The sequence below is a fragment of the Rhinoderma darwinii genome (genome assembly GCF_050947455.1).
Source record: "Rhinoderma darwinii isolate aRhiDar2 chromosome 3 unlocalized genomic scaffold, aRhiDar2.hap1 SUPER_3_unloc_6, whole genome shotgun sequence".
In the NCBI taxonomy this organism is placed as follows: domain Eukaryota; kingdom Metazoa; phylum Chordata; class Amphibia; order Anura; family Rhinodermatidae; genus Rhinoderma; species Rhinoderma darwinii.
Window position 1 is genome coordinate 619,089 of NW_027461749.1, and position 22,672 is coordinate 641,760.

The 22,672-nt window shown below is 50.2% G+C and overlaps 2 protein-coding genes across 2 annotated transcripts; one reads left to right on the forward strand and one right to left on the reverse strand.

Moving 5' to 3' along the window:
- Positions 1-1,345: 1,345 nt before the first annotated feature.
- LOC142683551 (uncharacterized) lies at positions 1,346-5,863 on the reverse strand. The gene is made up of 2 exons (XM_075847403.1): positions 1,575-5,863; positions 1,346-1,533 (listed from the first exon to the last, which is right to left on the reverse strand). Exon 1 carries the CDS (start codon positions 5,258-5,260, stop codon positions 3,905-3,907), a length of 1,356 nt encoding a protein of 451 aa, XP_075703518.1. The 5' UTR covers positions 5,261-5,863; the 3' UTR covers positions 1,346-1,533; positions 1,575-3,904.
- MPDU1 (mannose-P-dolichol utilization defect 1) lies at positions 5,553-21,278 on the forward strand. Its single transcript, XM_075847404.1, has 7 exons — positions 5,553-5,875; positions 8,621-8,686; positions 9,528-9,660; positions 16,825-16,910; positions 17,025-17,143; positions 20,713-20,823; positions 21,032-21,278. Exons 1-7 carry the CDS (start codon positions 5,788-5,790, stop codon positions 21,161-21,163), a joined length of 735 nt encoding a protein of 244 aa, XP_075703519.1. The 5' UTR covers positions 5,553-5,787; the 3' UTR covers positions 21,164-21,278.
- Positions 21,279-22,672: the final 1,394 nt, after the last annotated feature.

Genomic DNA, 22,672 nt, shown 5'->3' on the forward strand with positions numbered 1-22,672 from the left:
TAGTTCCATATAATGTACTGGGAAATTGAAAACAAATTCTTTGCAGACTGAAGTAGGAAAAAACTGTGATTCCTCAATTGTTTTTTGGGTTTCGTTTTACGGCTTTCACCGTGCGGTAAATACGACAACTTATCTTTATTCTGTGGCTCAATACGATTACGGTGATACCAAATTTATATAGGTTTTTTTAATTTTACTTTTATTGATGATAAACTTTTTGTTAAAAAAAAAAAAAGTTGTGTGTCGCCGCATTCTGAGAGCGGGAACTTTATTTTTTCACCGATTGAGGGCTTCTTTTTTACGGGTGCGCAAAGGGGTTAAATCACAAAGATGTGTGAATGCAGCCTTATGCCAATTGTACACGACCGATGTGCCACTCGGGCTGTTTTTAACGGCATCCGAGTAGCACCCGATAGTTTTCACGGACTCATTCACTTTAGCGGGTGAATCGAGAGATAGGGAATGTACTAGGTTTCTCCACGGATCAATGATGGGACCCGGTCCGCGCATACTATCATGTGCATGAGGCATTCGTTTGTATAGGGGGAATTATAAACCTATATAATCCCTAATTCAATTTGCAGTCAAAATTTTGTTGGTGTCTCTGGCTCTTCAGAGCACAAGTTCCTATTTATGTATACATAGGTGATATAAATGACCTCGGCAGACCTTAGGTGGTATACATGACCTCGGCAGACCTTAGGTGGTATACATAACCTCGGCAGACCTTAGGTGGTATACATAACCTCGGCAGATCTTAGGTGGTATACATAACCTCGGCAGACATTAGGTGGTACACATGACCTCGGCAGACATTAGGTGGTACACATAACCTCGGCAGACCTTAGTGGTATAAATGACCTCGGCAGACCTTAGGTGGTATACATAACCTCGGCAGACATTAGGTGGTACACATGACCTCGGCAGACATTAGGTGGTACACATGACCTCGGCAGACCTTAGTGGTATAAATGACCTCGGCAGACCTTAGGTGGTATACATAACCTCGGCAGATCTTAGGTGGTATACATAACCTCGGCAGACCTTAGGTGGTATACATAACCTCGGCAGATCTTAGGTGGTATACATAACCTCGGCAGATCTTAGGTGGTACACATAACCTCGGCAGACCTTAGGTGGTACACATAACCTCGGCAGACCTTAGGTGGTACACATAACCTCGGCAGATCTTAGGTGGTATACATAACCTCGGCAGATGTTAGGTGGTATACATAACCTCGGCAGATCTTAGGTGGTATACATAACCTCGGCAGACCTTTTGCTATTTTTACATTGCATTTGTGCGTAAACCTTTGCTACTATGTGAGTTTTAAGAACAAATGTATGTTTTAAAGGACTTTTTTATTTTTTAAACGTCTTCCTGTTTGTCACAAGGTTTCGAGAAAATGGACATGTCTGCCAACAGAACGTCAAGACAACTGCGATCGTCAGGTTATCTGCCTTCAGAATATACCGTATTTTTCAGACCATAAGGCTGTGTTCACACAGAGTTTTTGCAGGCGGAAAATCTGCCTCAAAATTCCGTTGGAATTTTGAGGCAGATTTTCCTCTGCCTGCACGCCATTGAGCGCCATGGGCATAAAACGCCCATTGATGTCAATGGGATGTCAGAGGCGTAAACGCCCGAAGATAGGGCATGTCCCTTCTTTTTCCTGCGAACCAGTTTTTCCACTCGCGGGTCGAAAAACACCTCTGCCTCCCATTGAAATCAATGGGAGGCATATCCGGACGTTTTTTGGCACGTTTTGCGGCGCGGTTTCCACGTAAAAAAACTCTGTGTGAACTCACCCTAAGACGCTCCCAGGTTTTAGACAATAGAAAATAGGAAAAAAAACAAACATATTTTACAAAGACAAAACTATTGGTTAAAAAAAATGTGTTCAGTTTTACCACATTCTGAGCGCCATAACTTATATTTTTCCATAGTTTGAGCGGCGAGAGAGCTTATTTTTTGCGGGACGAGCTGTAGTTTTTATTAGCACCATTTTTTTGGTACATACGATTTTTTTATCACTTTTTATTTCATTCTTTTTAGCGCTAATGTGACCAAAAGACAACGATTCTGGGTTTTAAATTTATTTTTTTTACGCCGTTCGCTGTGTGATTCAAATAACGCTACATTGTAATAGTTTCAGACTTTTACGGACGCAGCGATACCAGTTTTTTTATTTTTACATTGCGCTTGGGGAGAAATGGTTTTGTTTTTTTTAACTTTTAAAAAACAATTTACACTACTGAAAATGTATTTTTTTTACAGATTTTATTAGTTCCCCCTACAATACATGGATGAGTTACGGAAACAGCGGACCTCGCTGAGCTACGCTGTTTCCGTAACTCGACCATGTAACCAGGAAGTGGCCGGAAGACAGCGGAGCCGGGTAAGATAGAACGAGGTTTAGGGGGCCCCGTTCTAGGGATAGGTGCGGGTCCCAGAGGTGGGACCCGCATCTATCTGACATTTTTGACATATCCGATGGATATGTCATAAATGTCCTTCATGGGAAAACCACTACAAATACCGCAGTCGCTATTGACCACGGCATTTATCTAATTAATCGGCCAGGAATAGCGCCATCGCTGTTCCTGGCCGTGAGAGCAGCGTGTCAAAAGCTGACACCTGCAGTGTATGGAGCGGGCACAGCGCGTGAGCCCGCTCCATACATCATTCCCTCCCCATGATGTGCCGGAACATCACGGGAAAGGGTAAGTAAGGAGCGGTCAGGGGGTCCAGCGATGCCGGGTCCCTTGACTGCCGACTATAAAACGCAGGGACGGTTTAGCAAGATTTAGGCCTCATGCACACGAACGTATTTTTGTCCTCCCGTAAATACGGGTCCTTGGTCACACGTATACGACCCGTATTGCACCAGTATTTACGGACCCCTGCCGGTAAATACAGGTCCGGTGTCACCACTATTCCACCCGTATTTACCGGCACATTTTCACTGCAAAATTGGCCAGCCCCTTCCCTCTATCAGTGCTGGATAAAGAGAAGGGGCAGCCCTTTCCGAGGTAAAAGTAACAGAAATTCCATGTGACCGCTGCAGCCAGTGATTGGCCTGTGATTGGCTGCAGCGGTCACATGGGCTGAAACGTCATCCCGGGAGGCCGGACTGGAGGAAGAAGCAGGGAGTTCTGGGCAAGTATGAACTTCTATTTTTTTAACAGGTTGATGTATATTGTGATCGGCAGTCACTGTCCAGGGTGCTGAAACAGTTACTGCCGATCTTTCAGCACCCTGGACAGTGACTATCCCCTGACGTCGCCTAGCAACGCTCCCGTAATTACGGGTGCACACACGTAGCCACCTGTAATTACGGGAGCCCCATAGACTTCTATGGGCTGCCCGTGCCGTTATTACGGCCTGAAATAGGACATGTTCTATATTTTTCAACGGCCCGTGTGCATGAGGCCTAATAGTCCGAAAGATACGGTAGTTAAGGTTTGGGAGCGCACTCACTTTTCAAGGTGTATAATCCCTGTATTTTATAGGTTTGAAAAAAGGATTTTTGGTTTCTTCCATTCCGGTGATTTTATAAAGATTTGCGCGTGTAGACGTCGGCAGAAATGCTTTGTATGAACGCTGCACATACTCAACGTGTATTTTTAGGATGCGTGGCGCATCTAATTTTCTGCATGGGTCACATTTTTAGCCACAAATATCAATCGTTACGCTTATTTTTGTTTTTTTAAATGACTATTTGACACAGAATTGCGTGACGGCGCCTGGCGTATAAAAATTGATGGCCTTCCCGTGAATGCGGATTACACGAAGCTCGATGAATAAAAAAAAACATCTACTTTGGTGTTATGAAGATGATTATATTCATCACCACTGAACATACCGCTACGACGTGTTATTATTACCGATGGCGAACTTTTTCTACGGCCCACCATTTCGTGCCCAAACAGCATTAGCAAGAGCGTCTCGAATCTCCTCCGACATCCGTTCTGGCCCCAACTCCTCACACTCACTTGGCTGTTCCAACTCTTCTTCGGCGGCTTCTTCTAACCAATGCTCTTCGAACGGATCTCCGCGGGACTCGCAAATATTATGGAGCGTGCAGCAAGCGGCGATCAAAGTCGGTAAGAACGAGAGATCAGGGTCATTGCGTTTCAAAAGACAACGCCAACGACCCTTGAGACGTCCAAAAGCGACTCGTGCCAAACTCAGGGCAGAAGAAAACGGACGATTAAGCTCCGTACACTCCGGTTGCGACTCGTCGGGAAAAGGCGTCACCAGCCAGGTGAGTCGGGGATATGAACGGGACCCTAATAAGCGGATGGGTATTTCCCTTCCATCCACATAGTAAGTTATGTTGGGGAACAGAGTTCCTTCGGTACCCCACTCATAAAGTTCTGAATCCAAAAAAACCCGGGCGTTAGACGAATTTCCGGGACTGCTAATATTTAGGTCCCAGAAGCGATGGTCGGAGTCGACCACGGCCTGAAGAACCACCGAATGCCAACCTTTGGTATTGAAATACTGCCCGGCACATTCATTAGGGGGACGTATAGCGACATGGAAAGTGCCTATTACGCCGGCCACCTGTGGTAGACCGTAACGCTGTTCGAAACCCTTCATCGTATTGTGGAGAATGTCTCCTTTAGGAGTGAAAACGAACTTGGGGGTAAGAATGGAGACCACCGCCTCGCAAACGTCCCGAACAACCTTACAAATGGTGGAACGCGAGACGCCAAAAACGTTCTCGATAGTACGGTATTCACACGAGGAGCCAAGACACCATAACGTCATAGCCAGCCGCACCTCGGTCGGGATGGCCCTACGCACGTCGGCGTCCGTTCTCTGAACGACGGGCCGTAGCTGCTCACACACGTAATCAAAAGTGGACTTTCTCATGCGAAAACTCTCAATCCAGTCAAAGTTCGTAAAGGCTTTCTCCGTCACAGCGTTCCAGCGTGACGAGGAGCGCATTTCGCTCCAGATCCGACGCTCTTTATTTGGCGCAGACATTTCCCTGCTGCTCAGAAGTCGAGAGGCCCACAAAACAGCGAAGCGCAGACGCTCTCTGGCCTTTACACGGCGAAAACGTAAAATTCTTCTTCGCCGCTCAAACTCCCGTCTCCTTCTTTCCTTCATCAGGTGGACGTAATACAAAGAACAAAGGGCAACCGTTCCGGCACACAGCTCCGGGGGACCCTGCACCCCATGCATCGCCTCATCAATTGGTGGTTGGTTTTCATCAAGTACGTAATTCTGAAAGTCTAGAGCATCCATGTTGTTTGTAATCTTGTCAGCAGAATACCCAGTGGTATCAGTGGCGGTCCTGGCCACAAGAACTAGATGCCTGCAGCCCGTCCTCAGCACAACAACCTGCTATAAGGATCCTCTGATGGATTTACATAATAACCACAAAGTTTGCTTCACATTTCCAGTCACAATGCTTCTATGTCTCTGTGTAATGGCGGCCGCCTCAGGCCCTCACACTTTTCCTGTCAGTTTTCCCGCTCACGCCTCTCAGCTCTGGTTGTAGGGGGCGGGGCCCTCGCGCCGCAGCACTTTCCCGCTTTTTTTTCATGGGGTGACGTGTGTCACAGCTGAGCCGCCATTATACCCTATTTCCATCCTTCTTATCCCGCTATCTCCGCGGTTCTTTAGTTTGTGGTTTGACCAACTCGTGTTGTCGGAACTTCCGCTGCCTCACCTAATATGGCGGGCCGGGTGTGACGTCAGCTGTGCGCGGATGGTAGAAGGAACCAGGAAGTGAGGAGGTCACCGGCTCAGCTTTCGGTGACAGGGACAGGATGGAGGCGACACGGACGCTGCTGGTCCCGGGGATCCTCCCTGAGCGCTGCTATGATGAGTTCTTCCTCAATTACAACCTGCTGCACGGTATAAACCGAATCCTGATCCCCCAGTTATTAGTACTACCCCCGCAGTGTGGTATAACCCTGCCCCCAGACACTAGTACTACCCCCGCTGTATGGTATAACCCTGCCCCCAGACACTAGTACTACCCCCGCAGTATGGTATAACCCTGCCCCCAGACACTAGTACTACCCCCGCAGTATGGTATAACCCTGCCCCCAGACACTAGTACTGCCCCCAGACACTAGTACTACCCCCACTGTATGGTATAACCCTGCCCCCAGACACTAGTACTACCCCCACTGTATGGTATAACCCTGATCCCCAGTCACTAGTACTACCCCCACTGTATGGTATAACCCTGATCCCCAGACACTAGTACTACCCCCGCAGTATGGTATAACTCTGATCCCCAGTCACTAGTACTACCCCCGCAGTATGGTATAAACCGAATCCTGATCCCCCAGTTATTAGTACTACCCCCGCAGTATGGTATAACCCTGCCCCCAGACACTAGTACTACCCCCGCTGTATGGTATAACCCTGCCCCCAGTCACTAGTACTACCCCCGCAGTATGGTATAACCCTGCCCCCAGACACTAGTACTACCCCCGCTGTATGGTATAGTCCTGATCCCCAGTCACTAGTACTACCCCCGCAGTATGGTATAACCCTGCCCCCAGACACTAGTACTACCCCCGCTGTATGGTATAGTCCTGATCCCCAGTCACTAGTACTACCCCCGCAGTATGGTATAACCCTGCCCCCAGACACTAGTACTACCCCTGCTGTATGGTATAACCCTGCCCCCAGACACTAGTACTACCCCCGCAGTATGGTATAAACCGAATCCTGATCCCCCAGTTATTAGTACTACCCCCGCAGTATGGTATAACCCTGCCCCCAGACACTAGTACTACCCCCGCTGTATGGTATAACCCTGCCCCCAGACACTAGTACTACCCCCGCAGTATGGTATAACCCTGCCCCCAGACACTAGTACTACCCCCACTGTATGGTATAACCCTGCCCCCAGACACTAGTACTACCCCCGCTGTATGGTATAACCCTGCCCCCAGACACTAGTACTACCCCCGCAGTATGGTATAAACCGAATCCTGATCCCCCAGTTATTAGTACTACCCCCGCAGTATGGTATAACCCTGCCCCCAGACACTAGTACTACCCCCGCTGTATGGTATAACCCTGCCCCCAGACACTAGTACTACCCCCGCAGTATGGTATAACCCTGCCCCCAGACACTAGTACTACCCCCACTGTATGGTATAACCCTGCCCCCAGACACTAGTACTACCCCCACTGTATGGTATAACCCTGATCCCCAGTCACTAGTACTACCCCCACTGTATGGTATAACCCTGATCCCCAGTCACTAGTACTACCCCCGCAGTATGGTATAACTCTGATCCCCAGTCACTAGTACTACCCCCGCTGTATGGTATAACCCTGCCCCCAGACACTAGTACTACCCCCACTGTATGGTATAACCCTGCCCCCAGACACTAGTACTACCCCCACTGTATGGTATAACCCTGATCCCCAGTCACTAGTACTACCCCCGCAGTATGGTATAACTCTGATCCCCAGTCACTAGTACTACCCCCGCAGTATGGTATAACCCTGATCCCCAGTCACTAGTACTACCCCCGCAGTATGGTATAACCCTGCCCCCAGTCACTAGTGCTACCCCCGCAGTATGGTATAACCCTGATCCCCAGTCACTAGTACTACCCCCGCTGTATGGTATAACCCTGCCCCCAGTCACTAGTGCTACCCCCGCAGTATGGTATAACCCTGCCCCCAGACACTAGTACTACCCTCGCTGTGTGGTATAAACCTGATCCCCAGTCACTAGTACTACCCCCACTGTATGGTATAACCCTGATCCCCAGACACTAGTACTACCCCCACTGTATGGTATAACCCTGATCCCCAGACACTAGTACTACCCTTGCTGTATGGTATAACCCTGATCCCCAGTCACTAGTATTACCCCCACTGTATGGTATAACCCGGCCCCCCAGTCACTAGTACTACCCCCGCTGTATGGTATAACCCTGCCCCCAGTCACTAGTACTACCCCAGCTGTATGTTATAACCCTGATCCCCAGTCACTAGTACTACCCCCGCTGTATGGTATAACCCTGATCCCCAGTCACTAGTACTACCCCCGCTGTATGGTATAACCCTGCCCCCAGTCACTAGTACTACCCCAGCTGTATGTTATAACCCTGATCCCCAGTCACTAGTACTACCCCCGCTGTATGGTATAACCCTGATCCCCAGTCACTAGTACTACCCCCGCTGTATGGTATAACCCTGCCCCCAGTCACTAGTACTACCCCAGCTGTATGTTATAACCCTGATCCCCAGTCACTAGTACTACCCCCGCTGTATGGTATAACCCTGATCCCCAGTCACTAGTACTACCCCCGCTGTATGGTATAACCCTGATCCCCAGTCACTAGTACTACCCCCGCTGTATGGTATAACCCTGATCCCCAGTCACTAGTACTACCCCCGCTGTATGGTATAACCCTGATCCCCAGTCACTAGTACTACCCCCGCTGTATGGTATAACCCTGATCCCCAGTCACTAGTACTACCCCCGCTGTATGGTATAACCCTGATCCCCAGTCACTAGTACTACCCCCACTGTATGGTATAACCCTGATCCCCAGATACTAGTACTACCCCCGCTGTGTGTACTGGAGACGTTTTCCTGAGCGTCTTCTTTCTTTCTTGCAGTTGAATGTCTGAAGGTTCTCATCAGTAAGATGCTGGGCATCGGGATCATTGTCGGCTCTGTAATGGGTGAGTCCTCGTGTTTTATGTTGAGTGTGCCGCAGCTCACCATAGATGAGCTCTGTACAGAGGAGGCGCCTCGTTACCTCCAACCTCATGGGGCCTCTGTTCTGTAAGTTGTCCCGCGGCCGAGCGTCGCTGTAGTGACTGGCGGGGGTCCACTTCACCGGCGCGGAGGGGGTCTTATAAGGTAGATATTGGGATATTTGTTACTTTGTGCCATAAGAACAGACTAAAAAACCCCTGTAAGGCCAGGACAACAACCACTGATGTACCACCTGTCCTGAGGGTTTGTTACAATGTATCAGTGCAGGTAAAGCGTATTTCACCACTCTAACTCACAAAGGATTGTCTAGACTGGATACAACTGTAGCAAACTCTCAGCTGTGAGATCAAGACTAGATCAGGGTGGGGGTCTGCGAGGCTGCTCCTGCGGGGCGTCTGCGAGGCTGCTCCTGCGGGGCGTCTGCGAGGCTGCTCCTGCGGGGCGTCTGCGAGGCTGCTCCTGCGGGGCGTCTGCGAGGCTGCTCCTGCGGGGGCGGCTGCTTCTGCGAGGGCGGCTGCTTCTGCGGGGGCGGCTGCTTCTGCGGGGGCGGCTGCTTCTGCGGGGGCGGCTGCTTCTGCGGGGGCGGCTGCTTCTGCGGGGGCGGCTGCTACTGCGGGGGCGTCTGCTAGGCTGCTCCGCGGGGGCGTCTGCTAGGCTGCTCCGCGGGGGCGTCTGCTAGGCTGCTCCGCGGGGGCGTCTGCTAGGCTGCTCCGCGGGGGCGTCTGCTAGGCTTCTCCGCGGGGTTCTGCTCGGCTGCTCCTGCGGGGGGTCTGCTCCGCACTCATTCCTTTTCTCTTCACACAGTGAAAGTGCCGCAGATAATAAAGATTGTGCGCTCCGGCACGGCGGAGGGGCTCAGCTTCCAGTCTGTTCTCCTGGAGTTGCTGGCGTTGTCGGGCACCATGGTGTACAGCATAACCCACGGGTTCCCCTTCAGGTGAGATGCGTCCGCCGAACACACAGGGCATTGGCGGGTGAAGGTCTGTCTGCAGCGTCACCTCCATGCCGGCCGCTATGAAGACTGCGTGTGAACTCAACACCCCAATATTATAAATGACGGGGGGGGGGTCTGTCTGCAGATACGGATCACGCGCTCGTTTATAGGGATCACGCCTCCTTCCTGCAGCCCGATCTCACATGCTGCCCTAAGGTCTCCTCAGTGCTGCCAGGATGAGGCGCGGACACAAGGTGGCGACAGAGAGTCTCCAAGCCTCTGATCATGATAGGGGAAGCCTGGAATAATTGGCGGAGCACAGACCCCGCTCCTTGTCTGCCTTCATGCTGCCCGGCACTACCTCCGCTATCTTGGGTTGGTTTATATAGGGGGTTAACATCTTTTGGGTAAGGGGGCACTTTTTTTTAATGATGGTGGAATCGGGGAGAATAAGTTGGTGATGTAATGGCGGGGAAGGGAGACACAGGTGAGCCCTAATCTACCCGCCACTCAGTCCCTGCATACTTGCAACGGCCCGTCCTAGGCGACGGCGTACAACTGGGCGACGGTCCCTACGCTCAATAAGTGCACGACAGACAAGGGTACACAGAAGCTAGGGAAATGGGGCAGTTGCCCACGGCAACACAGTGAGCAACAAGAGTAGTGAACGAGCCGAGTCAAACCAGGAGTGTACGAGGTACCAAACGCAGAGCAGGAGAGTGGTCAGTATGAAGCAGAGGACAAATAGTTCAAGCAGCAGAGCCAGGAAACGGGAGAATCACAGGCAAAGGAGGAACAGGAAGTGAAGGTATAAATAGACAGAGGGCCGGAGCTAGCTCCGTCTGGCCAGGCTGTGATAGGCTCTCCCACTCCTCAGCCTCCCAGCCTGATTGGTAGAAGGAGGGGTCACTCGATCAGACTTAAGCAGGTGCAGACTGACTAACCACGGGCGTCGACACACAAGCTGTGTCTGGCAGATCCTTTACAGTACCCCCCCTTTTATGAGGGGCCACTGGACCCTTTCTAGGTGGACCTGGCTTATTGGGGAACCGAAGATGGAACCTCCTGAGCAATACTGCAGCGTGAACATCCCGGGCGGGTACCCAAGTCCTCTCCTCAGGCCCGTATCCTCTCCAATGGACCAGGTACTGGAGGGAGCCTTGGACCATCCTGCTGTCCACAATCTTGGCCACCTCGAATTCTACCCCTTCAGGGGTGAGAACAGGGACCGGAGGTTTCCTCGAGGGAGCCAAGGACGGGGAGCAGCGTTTCAGGAGGGAGGCATGAAACACGTCGTGTACTCGAAAAGATGGGGGCAACTCCAGTCGGAAGGAGACAGCGTTAAGGACTTCAATGATCTTGTACGGCCCTATATTCCTGGGAGCAAACTTTTTGGACGGGACTTTAAGGGTTCAAATTTTTTGAAGACCGCAACACCAGATCTCCGACCACAAACAAGGGGTTAGCAGAACGTCTTCTATCTGCCTGAGTTTTTTGTACGCTCTGGGACGCCTCTAGGTTCTTCTGAACCTGGGCCCAGACTGTGCACAGTTCCCGATGAACGACATCTACCTCGGGATTGTTGGAACCACCAGGTGAGACGGAGGAGAACCATGGATTAAACCCAAAATTACAGAAAAAGGGGGAACCCATGACGAGTTACTGACCCGGTTATTAAGGGAAAATTTGGCGAGGGAAATGAAGGAGACCCAATCATATTGACAGTCAGAGATAAAACACCTTAAATATATTTCTAGAGACTGATTTGTCCTCTCGGTTTGGCCATTAGTTTCAGGATGGAATGCAGAGGAGAAGGACAGATCAATCTCCAACTTCTTACAGAAGGCTCTCCAAAACAATGAAACCAATTGTACCCCTCTGTCAGAAACAATATTGACAGGGACCCCATGGAGACGCAGGATGTGTTTGACAAACAAGGTAGCTAACGTCTTAGCATTGGGTAGTTTCTTGAGGGGCACAAAGTGGCACATCTTACTGAAGCGGTCTACTACAACCCACACCACCGACTTGCCTTGAGATGGAGGCAAATCGGTGATAAAATCCATGGAGATATGGGTCCAAGGTCTCTGGGGAATGGGCAAAGAACGTAGTTAGCCCGTCGGGACCTGGGAGTCTTGGACCTATCACAAATTTCACAAGCGGCGACGTAGGCCTTAACGTCTCTAAGCAACCCAGGCCACCAATAGTTTCTGGCAATGAGGTGCTTGGTACCCAGGATGCCTGGATGACCAGATAGTGCGGAGTCATGATTTTCCCTAAGTACCCTTAACCGGAATTGCAGGGGAACAAACAGCTTGTTCTCAGGAAGGTTCCCGGGAGCTGAACCTTGATCAGCCGCAATTTCGGAGATTAAGTCAGAATCATAGTTACATAGTTAGTACGGCTGAAAAAAGACACATGTCCATCAAGTTCAACCAAGGGACGGGAAAAGGGAAGGAAACATTTCTACACATAGGAGCTAATATTTTTTTGTTCTAGGAAATTATCTAACCCTTTTTTAAAGCCATCTCCTGTCCCTGCTGTGACGGCTCCTGCGGTGTCTACTGTCCCTGCTGTGACGGCTCCTGCGGTGTCTACTGTCCCTGCTGTGACGGCTCCTGCAGTGTCTTCTGTCCCTGCTGTGACTGCTCCTGCGGTAGGCTATTCCATAGATTCACAGTTCTCACGGTAAAGAAGCCTTGTCGCCTCTGCAGCTTGAACATTTTTTTCTCCAGACGGACGGAGCGCCCCCTTGTTTTTTGAGGGGGTTTTACAAGGAACAGGATTTCACCATATTTTTTGTATGCGCCATTAATATATTTATATAAGTTAATCATGTCCCCCCTTAGTCGTCTTTTTTCAAGGCTAAATAGGTTTAATTCTTTCAATCTTTCCTCATAACTTAAATTCTCCATCCCCCTAATTAGCTTCGTTGCTCTTCTTTGAATTTTTTCCAACTCCAGGACATTATTATACCTGGGGGCAAAACACAAGCAGGATCTTCCTCCGAAGGACTGGCCATGAAGCTACGCGACAGTGCATCAGCTTTAATATTTTTAAACCCAGCCCTATAGGTGACCACAAAGTTGAATCTAGTAAAAAATAATGCCCATCGAGCTTGTCTCCGGTTAAGCCTCCGGGCAGATTCTAAGAAAAACCAGATTCTTGTGGTCAGTAAGGACCGTTACCTGGTGCCTAGCCCCCTCTAGGAAGTGGCGCCACTCTTCAAATGCACATTTAATGGAGTTCGCGGTTGCCAATGTCATAGTTAATCTCAGTGGGCGAGAACTTCCTGGAGAAGTAGGCACAGGGACGGAGATGGGTGAGGGACCTGGTACCCTGGGACAAGATAGCCCCCACTCCCACCTCGGAGGCGTCAACCTCCACGATGAATGGCTCCATTTGGTTGGGCTGAACCAGCACCGGGGCCGAGATAAAGCACTTCTTAAGGACCTCAAAAGCCTGGACAGCCTCAGGAGGCCAGTGGAGGAGATCAGCACCTTTGCGAGTGAGATCCTTAAGAGGCTTAGCGATGACCGAGAAGTTAGCAATAAATCTCCTGTAATAATTAGCAAACCCCAGGAAGCACTGTAACGCCTTCAGGGAGGCAGGTTGGACCCATTCCGCCACAGCCTGGACCTTGGCAGGGTCCATGCGTAATTCATGAGGAGTGAGGATTTGATCCAAAATTGGTATCTCCTGCACCCCAAACACACATTTTTCGCTTTTAGCAAACAGTTTGTTTTCCCGAAGTACCTGGAGCACCTTCCTGACATGCTCAATGTGGGAGGACCAGTCCTTGGAAAACACAAGTATATCATCAAGGTACACTACAAGAAATACCCCCAGGTAGTCTCTTAAAATCTCATTTATAAAATTCTGGAAGACCGCGGGAGCATTACACAACCCAAAGGGCATGACGAGGTATTCAAAATGACCTTCGGGCGTGTTAAACGCAGTCTTCCACTCATCCCCCTCTTTGATGCGGATAAGGTTGTAAGCCCCCCGTAAATCAAACTTAGAGAACCATTGGGCCCCCTGAAACTGATTGAAGAGATCAGGAATCAAAGGAAGGGGATACTGGTTCCTTACAGTGACCTTATTCATGTTTCGGTAGTCAATGCACGGCCTAAGACCACCATCCTTCCCTACGAAGAAGAAGCCAGCACCTACCGGAGAAGTAGAGGGGTGAATGTAACCCTTGGCCAGGCATTCCTGGATATACTCTCTCATGGCTTCACGTTCGGGACAAGAGAGATTGAATATCCTACCCTTAGGGAGCTTAGCTCCTGGTACCAAATCGATTGCGCAATCGTATTCTCTATGAGGAGGTAACACTTCGGAGGCCTCTTTAGAGAAAACATCAGCAAAGTCCTGAACAAACTCAGGTAGAATGTTCACCTCCTTAGGGGGAGAAATAGAATTAACAGAAAAACATGACATCATGCATTCATTACCCCATTTGGTAAGATCCCCAGTATTCCAGTCAAACGTGGGATTATGCAACTGCAACCAGGGAAGGCCTAAAACCAAATCGGACGTTAATCCCTGCATCACCAGTACAGAGCACTGCTCCAAATGCATGGAGCCAACAAGGAGTTCAAAAACAGGGGTATGCTGCGTAAAATAACCATTAGCAAGAGGAGTGGAGTCGATACCCACTACCGGGACAGGTTTAGGCAAATCAATCAAAGGCATAGCAAATTCCACAGACATGATATTAGTAGAGGACCCTGAATCCACGAAGGCACTGCCGGTAGCAGACCTACCACCAAAAGAGACCTGAAAGGGAAGTAAGATTTTATTACGTTTCATATTTACGGGAAATACCTGTGCGCCCAAGTGACCTCCCCGATGATCACTTAGGCGCGGAAGTTCTCCGGCTGCATTCTTACGCCTAGGACAGGTGTTCACTTGATGCTTGTCATCCCCACAATAGAAGCAGAGACCATTCTTACTGCGGAGCTCTCTACGTTGTTGGGGGGACACGGAGGCCCCGAGTTGCATTGGTTCATCCGAGTTTTCCGTGGAACAACGAAGCAACGGAACCTCGGGAGGCATCGTGCGGGGGTCAGAGGAGAAGGCACCAAAACCTTCCAGTCGTCGTTCCCCTGAGACGTCGGTCAAGACGTACCGCTAAAGCCATAACCTGGTCTAGAGAGTCAGAAGAGGGATACCTAACTAGCAGGTCTCTCAGGGCGTTCGACAGACCCAATCTAAACTGGCACCTCAAGGCAGGGTCATTCCACCGAGAAGCTACGCACCACTTCCTAAAGTCAGAGCAATACTCCTCAACGGGTCTCTTACCCTGACGTAAGGTCACCAGCTGACTCTGCAAAGGCAGTCTTGTCAGTCTCGTCATCTATGAGCCCGAGAGCGGAAAAAAAAAGATCAACAGAGGAAAGTTCAGGGGCGTCAGGAGCCAAGGAGAAGGCCCATTCTTGGGGCCCGTCCTGGAGCCGGGACATAATTATACCCACTCGCTGGCTCTCAGAACCTGAGGAGTGGGGCTTTAAACGGAAATAGAGCCTACAACTCTCCCGAAAGGAGGAAAAAGGTCTTCCGGTCTCCTGAGAACCGGTCAGGCAACTTGAGGTGGGGTTCAAGAGGTGAGGTGGGGGGCACTGCCAGGGTAGCATCATGCTGGTTGCCCCTCTGAGCCAGGGCTTGGACCTGTAGGGAGAGGCCCTGCATTTGCTGAGCCAGGGTCTCAAGGGGGTCCATAGTAGTGTCAGGGACCAGGGTAGAAAAGGTATATGGGCCTGTGATTATGTAATGGCGGGGAAGGGAGACAGACAGGTGAGCCCTAATCTACCCGCCACTCAGTCCCTGCCTACTTGCAACGGCCCGTCCTAGGCGACGGCGTACAACTGGGCGACGGTCCCTACGCTCAATAAGTGCACGACAGACAAACAGACAAGGGTACACAGAAGCTAAGGGAAATGGGGCAGTTGCCCACGGCAACACCATGAGGAACAAGAGTAGTGAACGAGCCGAGTCAAACCAGGAGTGTACGAGGTACCAAACGCAGAACAGGAGAGTAGACAGTAAGCCAGGGTCAATATGAAGCAGGGACAAATAGTTCAAGCAGCAGCAGCAGAGCCAGGAAACAGGAGAATCACAGGCAAAGGAGGAGCAGGAAGTGAAGGTATAAATAGACAGAGGGCCGGAGCTAGCTCCGTCTGGCCAGGCTGTGATAGGCTCTCCCACTCCTCAGCCTCCCAGCCTGATTGGTAGAAGGAGGGGTCACTCGATCAGACTTAAAGAGGCTCTGTCACCACATTGTGCAACCCCTATCTGCTATTGCAGCAGATCGGCGCTGCAATGTAGATTACAGTAACGTTTTTATTTTTAAAAAACGAGCATTTTTGGCCAAGTTATGACCATTTTCGTATTTATGCAAATGAGGCTTGCAAAAGTACAACTGGGCGTGTTGAAAAGTAAAAGTACAACTGGGCGTGTATTATGTGCGTACATCGGGGCGTGTTTACTACTTTTACTAGCTGGGCGCTCTGATGAGAAGTATCATCCACTTCTCTTCACAACGCCCAGCTTCTGGCAGTGCAGATCTGTGACGTCACTCACAGGTCCTGCATCGTGTCGGCACCAGAGGCTACAGATGATTCTGCAGCAGCATCGGCGTTTGCAGGTAAGTCGATGTAGCTACTTACCTGCAAATGCTGATGCTGCTGCAGAATCAACTGTAGCCTCTGGTGCCGACACGATGCAGGACCTGTGAGTGACGTCACAGATCTGCACTGCCAGAAGCTGGGCGTTGTGAAGAGAAGTGGATGATACTTCTATACACAACGCCCAGCTAGTAAAAGTAGTAAACACGCCCCGATGTACACACATAATACACGCCCAGTTGTACTTTTACTTTTGAACACGCCCAGTTGGACTTTTGCAAGCCTCATTTGCATAAATACGAAAATGGTCATAACTTGGCCAAAAATGCTCGTTTTTTAAAAATAAAAACGTTACTGTAATCTACATTGCAGCGCCTATCTGCTGCAATAGCAGATAGGGGTTGCACAATCTGGTGACAGAGCCTCTTTAAGCAGGTGCAGACTGACTAACCACGGGCGTCGACACAGAAGCTGTGTCTGGCAGATCCTTTACAGGTGATCTGTGTGATTGTCTATCTTCTCTTTATGTCTCCGGCAGCTCCTGGGGAGAAGTTCTCTTCCTCATGGTACAGACGTTGATCATAGGATTCCTGATCCAGCATCTCGGAGGACGGACGTCATTGGGTACGAGTGATCTCACCCCTCTGGTGGTGCCCCCTCCCTCGCTGCTGTGTATCTTGCGATCTCTCGGTGCCTGCACTCTTTTATTTTGTGCCTGTCTCTCGCCCGTTCCTCTAGGTGTCATGTTCCTCGGTGTGTACTTCGCGCTCGTGTCTGTGCTCATGTCTCCTGTGATACCCATGGTCATTGTCACCGTCCTACAGGCAACCAACGTGCCAGCGGTCATCATCAGCAGAGTGAGTGTTATACCTCTAGCCCCATACTGTATATACCACCCTGCAGGGGGAGGGGCAGTATCATAGCTCTCTTCTATATATATCACCCTGCAGGGGGAGGGGCAGTATCATAGCTCTCTTCTATATATCTATCACCCTGCAGGAGGAGGGGCAGGATCATAGCTCTCTTCTATATATATATCACCCTGCAGGAGGAGGGGCAGGATCATAGCTCTCTTCTATATATATCACCCTGCAGGAGGAGGAGCAGGATCATAGCTCTCTTCTGTATGTGTGTGTGTGTGTGTGTGTGTGTGTGTGTGTGTGTATATATATATATATCTCACCCTGCAGGGGGAGGGGCAGGATCATAGCTCTCTTCTATATATATATCACCCTGCAGGAGGAGGGGCAGGATCATAGCTCTCTTCTATATATATCACCCTGCAGGAGGAGGGGCAGGATCATAGCTCTCTACTCTATATATCGCCCTGCAGGAGGAGGGGCAGGATCATAGCTCTCTTCTGTATGTATCACCCTGCAGGAGGAGGGGCAGGATCATAGCTCTCTTCTGTATATATCACCCTGCAGGAGGAGGGGCAGGATCATAGCTCTCTTCTGTATATATCACCCTGCAGGAGGAGGGGCAGGATCATAGCTCTCTTCTGTATATATCACCCTGCAGGAGGAGGGGCAGGATCATAGCTCTCTTCTGTATATATCACCCTGCAGGAGGAGGGGCAGGATCATAGCTCTCTTCTGTATATATATCACCCTGCAGGAGGAGGGGCAGGATCATCGCTCTCTTCTGTATATATCACCCCGCAGGAGGAGGGGTAGGATCATAGCTCTCTTCTGTATATATATCACCCTGCAGGAGGAGGGGCAGGATCATCGCTCTCTTCTGTATATATCACCCCGCAGGAGGAGGGGCAGGATCATCGCTCTCTTCTGTATATATCACCCTGCAGGAGGAGGGGCAGGATCATAGCTCTCTTCTGTATGTATCACCCTGCAGGAAGAGGGGCAGGATCATAGCTCTCTTTTGTATGTAACACCCTGCAGGAGGAGGGGCAGGATCATAGCTCTCCTGTATATATCACCCTGCAGGAGGAGGGGCAGGATCATAGCTCTCTTCTGTATATCACCCTGCAGGAGGAGGGGCAGGATCATAGCTCTCTTCTGTATATATCACCCTGCAGGAGGAGGGGCAGGATCATAGCTCTCTTCTGTATATATCACCCTGCAGGAGGAGGGGCAGGATCATAGCTCTCTTCTGTATATATCACCCTGCAGGAGGAGGGGCAGGATCATCGCTCTCTTCTGTATATATCACCCTGCAGGAGGAGGGGCAGGATCATAGCTCTCTTCTGTATATATCACCCTGCAGGAGGAGGGACAGGATCATAGCGCTCTTCTATATATATCACCCTGCAGGAGGAGGAGCAGGATCATAGCTCTCTTCTATATATATATCACCCTGCAGGAGGAGGGGCAGGATCATAGAACTCTTCTGTATATATCACCCTGCAGGAGGAGGGGCAGGATCATAGCTCTCCTGTATATATCACCCTGCAGGAGGAGGGGCAGGATCATAGCTCTCTTCTGTATATCACCCTGCAGGAGGAGGGGCAGGATCATAGCTCTCTTCTGTATATATCACCCTGCAGGAGGAGGGGCAGGATCATAGCTCTCTTCTGTATATATCACCCTGCAGGAGGAGGGGCAGGATCATAGCTCTCTTCTATATATATATCACCCTGCAGGAGGAGGGGCAGGATCATAGCTCTCTTCTGTATGTATCACCCTGCAGGAAGAGGGGCAGGATCATAGCTCTCTTTTGTATGTAACACCCTGCAGGAGGAGGGGCAGGATCATAGCTCTCCTGTATATATCACCCTGCAGGAGGAGGGGCAGGATCATAGCTCTCTTCTGTATATATCACCCTGCAGGAGGAGGGGCAGGATCATAGCTCTCTTCTGTATATATCACCCTGCAGGAGGAGGGGCAGGATCATAGCTCTCTTCTGTATATATCACCCTGCAGGAGGAGGGGCAGGATCATCGCTCTCTTCTGTATATATCACCCTGCAGGAGGAGGGGCAGGATCATAGCTCTCTTCTGTATATATCACCCTGCAGGAGGAGGGACAGGATCATAGCGCTCTTCTATATATATCACCCTGCAGGAGGAGGAGCAGGATCATAGCTCTCTTCTATATATATATCACCCTGCAGGAGGAGGGGCAGGATCATAGAACTCTTCTGTATATATCACCCTGCAGGAGGAGGGGCAGGATCATAGCTCTCCTGTATATATCACCCTGCAGGAGGAGGGGCAGGATCATAGCTCTCTTCTGTATATCACCCTGCAGGAGGAGGGGCAGGATCATAGCTCTCTTCTGTATATATCACCCTGCAGGAGGAGGGGCAGGATCATAGCTCTCTTCTGTATATATCACCCTGCAGGAGGAGGGGCAGGATCATAGCTCTCTTCTATATATATATCACCCTGCAGGAGGAGGGGCAGGATCATAGCTCTCTTCTGTATGTATCACCCTGCAGGAAGAGGGGCAGGATCATAGCTCTCTTTTGTATGTAACACCCTGCAGGAGGAGGGGCAGGATCATAGCTCTCCTGTATATATCACCCTGCAGGAGGAGGGGCAGGATCATAGCTCTCTTCTGTATATCACCCTGCAGGAGGAGGGGCAGGATCATAGCTCTCTTCTGTATATATCACCCTGCAGGAGGAGGGGCAGGATCATAGCTCTCTTCTGTATATATCACCCTGCAGGAGGAGGGGCAGGATCATAGCTCTCTTCTGTATATATCACCCTGCAGGAGGAGGGGCAGGATCATCGCTCTCTTCTGTATATATCACCCTGCAGGAGGAGGGGCAGGATCATAGCTCTCTTCTGTATATATCACCCTGCAGGAGGAGGGACAGGATCATAGCGCTCTTCTATATATATCACCCTGCAGGAGGAGGAGCAGGATCATAGCTCTCTTCTATATATATATCACCCTGCAGGAGGAGGGGCAGGATCATAGAACTCTTCTGTATATATCACCCTGCAGGAGGAGGGGCAGGATCATAGCTCTCCTGTATATATCACCCTGCAGGAGGAGGGGCAGGATCATAGCTCTCTTCTGTATATCACCCTGCAGGAGGAGGGGCAGGATCATAGCTCTCTTCTGTATATATCACCCTGCAGGAGGAGGGGCAGGATCATGGCTCTCTTCTGTATATATCACCCTGCAGGAGGAGGGGCAGGATCATAGCTCTCTTCTATATATATATCACCCTGCAGGAGGAGGGGCAGGATCATAGCTCTATTCTGTATATATCACCCTGCAGGAGGAGGGTCAGGATCATAGCTCTCTTTTGTATGTAACACCCTGCAGGAGGAGGGGCAGGATCATAGCTCTCTTTTGTATGTAACACCCTGCAGGAGGAGGGGCAGGATCATAGCTCTCTTTTGTATGTAACACCCTGCAGGGGGTGGGACATTTTTTATCGCTCTGTGAATGTTGCTGTAGGTTGTTCAGACTACCGCTGCGTATAATAGTTTGTCTTTTTCCTCCCGCAGCTTATTCAAGCAGTAACGAACTATAGGAATGGTCACACCGGGCAGCTATCGGCTGTGACAGTTGCGCTATTATTCTTGGGGTCTCTGGCCCGGATATTCACTTCAGTTCAGGTAAGAGGTGATGTCCTGCTGCAGCAGTCTGTATTGTGCTCTCTATTATCAGGTGCCATACGACCTGCTGCCCTTTGACTCCTGTGTGTATGTATGTGTGTGTATATATATATATAGTTTGTATATAAATGTCAGTTGTTTGGGTCGGCGTGCTGTGAGGAGATTTTATGGTGCTGCCACTGACTCCTCTTTCTGTTCCTCCTGGCAGGAGACTGGTGACCCCCTCATGTCCCTCACGTACGTTGTGTCTTCTACATGTAATGGACTGATTTTTGCTCAGTTGCTTTACTACTGGAACGTCCGCTCCGCGGTCGACAAGAAAAAGAAGAAGAAAAACTAAAGAGGAGATTTTTATCGTGCGTCCCCCACGTCCTCCCCTCCCGCCCGCCCCCGTGTCTTGGACTCTGCCGCCTCCACAAAATCTTCACAATTCCAATGAAATATTCTTATTTTTACATTTGCTTCTGATTGGTTGATTTCTCTCTGCAGTGTCGTCATCCTGGGCCCGTGGTTCCCACATTAGGGTGGTCCGCCGGCCACGACCAGTGGTGGGTGATTGGGTGGAAAGTCTCATTCTCCATTACCGGGGTTATTCTTACCATGTTCTCCATCATTAGGTTAGATTTGTTGTATGTAATATGATTGCTAGATGAGATACAAATGTAGATATGTGGCTGCAGCTTTGTATGTGACTAGAGCGTAGTCCGTGATGGAACAGCAGATCGATCAAGATCAATACAAACGAGGACGTCCGATCCCTATAAGAAAGTGTGGGCTGGATCTTCACCTTTCCTCCCAGCTTTGTGTGGTAGCCTTCGTCTCCCGTCCTCGCGCTGACTCGTCTGATATCAGGGAGTGGATGCAGCTCTGAAGTCTTTTTAGGGATCTGTAATTGAGCGGCGGGAGGTCCGGGGTGTTGCAGCTGCAATACCGTAGCTTAAATGTGGCCGGATTGTGACTTTCTGCACCTAAAACCTCTCCGGGGTTCTTAACGCCAAGACCTTAAACATTCGACATGTCAGATCTTCTGATCGCTGGGGGGTCCGAGCATTGAGACCCCACCGATCGCTAAAACAAAGCGGCAGAAGTGCTCGTGTGGGCTCTAAACCGCTTTGTTTCTCCTCGGAAAGCCAATGTAGTGGTGTGCGCGCGCGTAGACTTTCTATTGAGTCTGTACGCCAATAGCTCGGCTTTCCGAGAAAACCCGAACAGAAAGCAAGCGGCTCTGCGATCGCCCGCGCGCGCTTCTACCGCCTCGTTTTAGTGATGGGTGGGGGGGTCTCAGTGTTCGGACCCCCAGCAATCAAAACGTCCGACATGTCAGAAGTTTGTTGAACGTTTAGTTACCCTTCAATGTGGATTGCAGTCGATTGGGTATATCCTGAAAACCTTACGCCGATCAGCCAGAACGTAATACATCTGCCGGGGGAAGTGAATAACACTGATGATCTGGTTACAATGGTTCCTGATTAGGGGGGATATATTGAGAGGAAAATGGAGAAGTGTAAAGATCTGATCGACTGTGACCAAGGACAAAATTTAATTTGTAGAAGATGGGGTCACGGTATCGCCAGAACGGCCAGTCGCGTGGGGTATTCCTAGTACTGGCGCAAGGGTGATGGGTGCACAAGGCTCATTGATGTTTGCGGGGGAGGGGAGGCGAGGCTAGCCCATTTGGTCCGGATAGAAAGATATCAGAACATCGCAGCTTACTGTATAGGGCTGTGTTGCTGCCGACCGGTCCGCGCGCCTATGATGACCCCCGAAAGCCCCTACAATGGTCACGCGGTCATCCGAAATGGAAGAAGACGTCTGGTCTGATGAATCACGTCATGTGGACGGCCGGGTG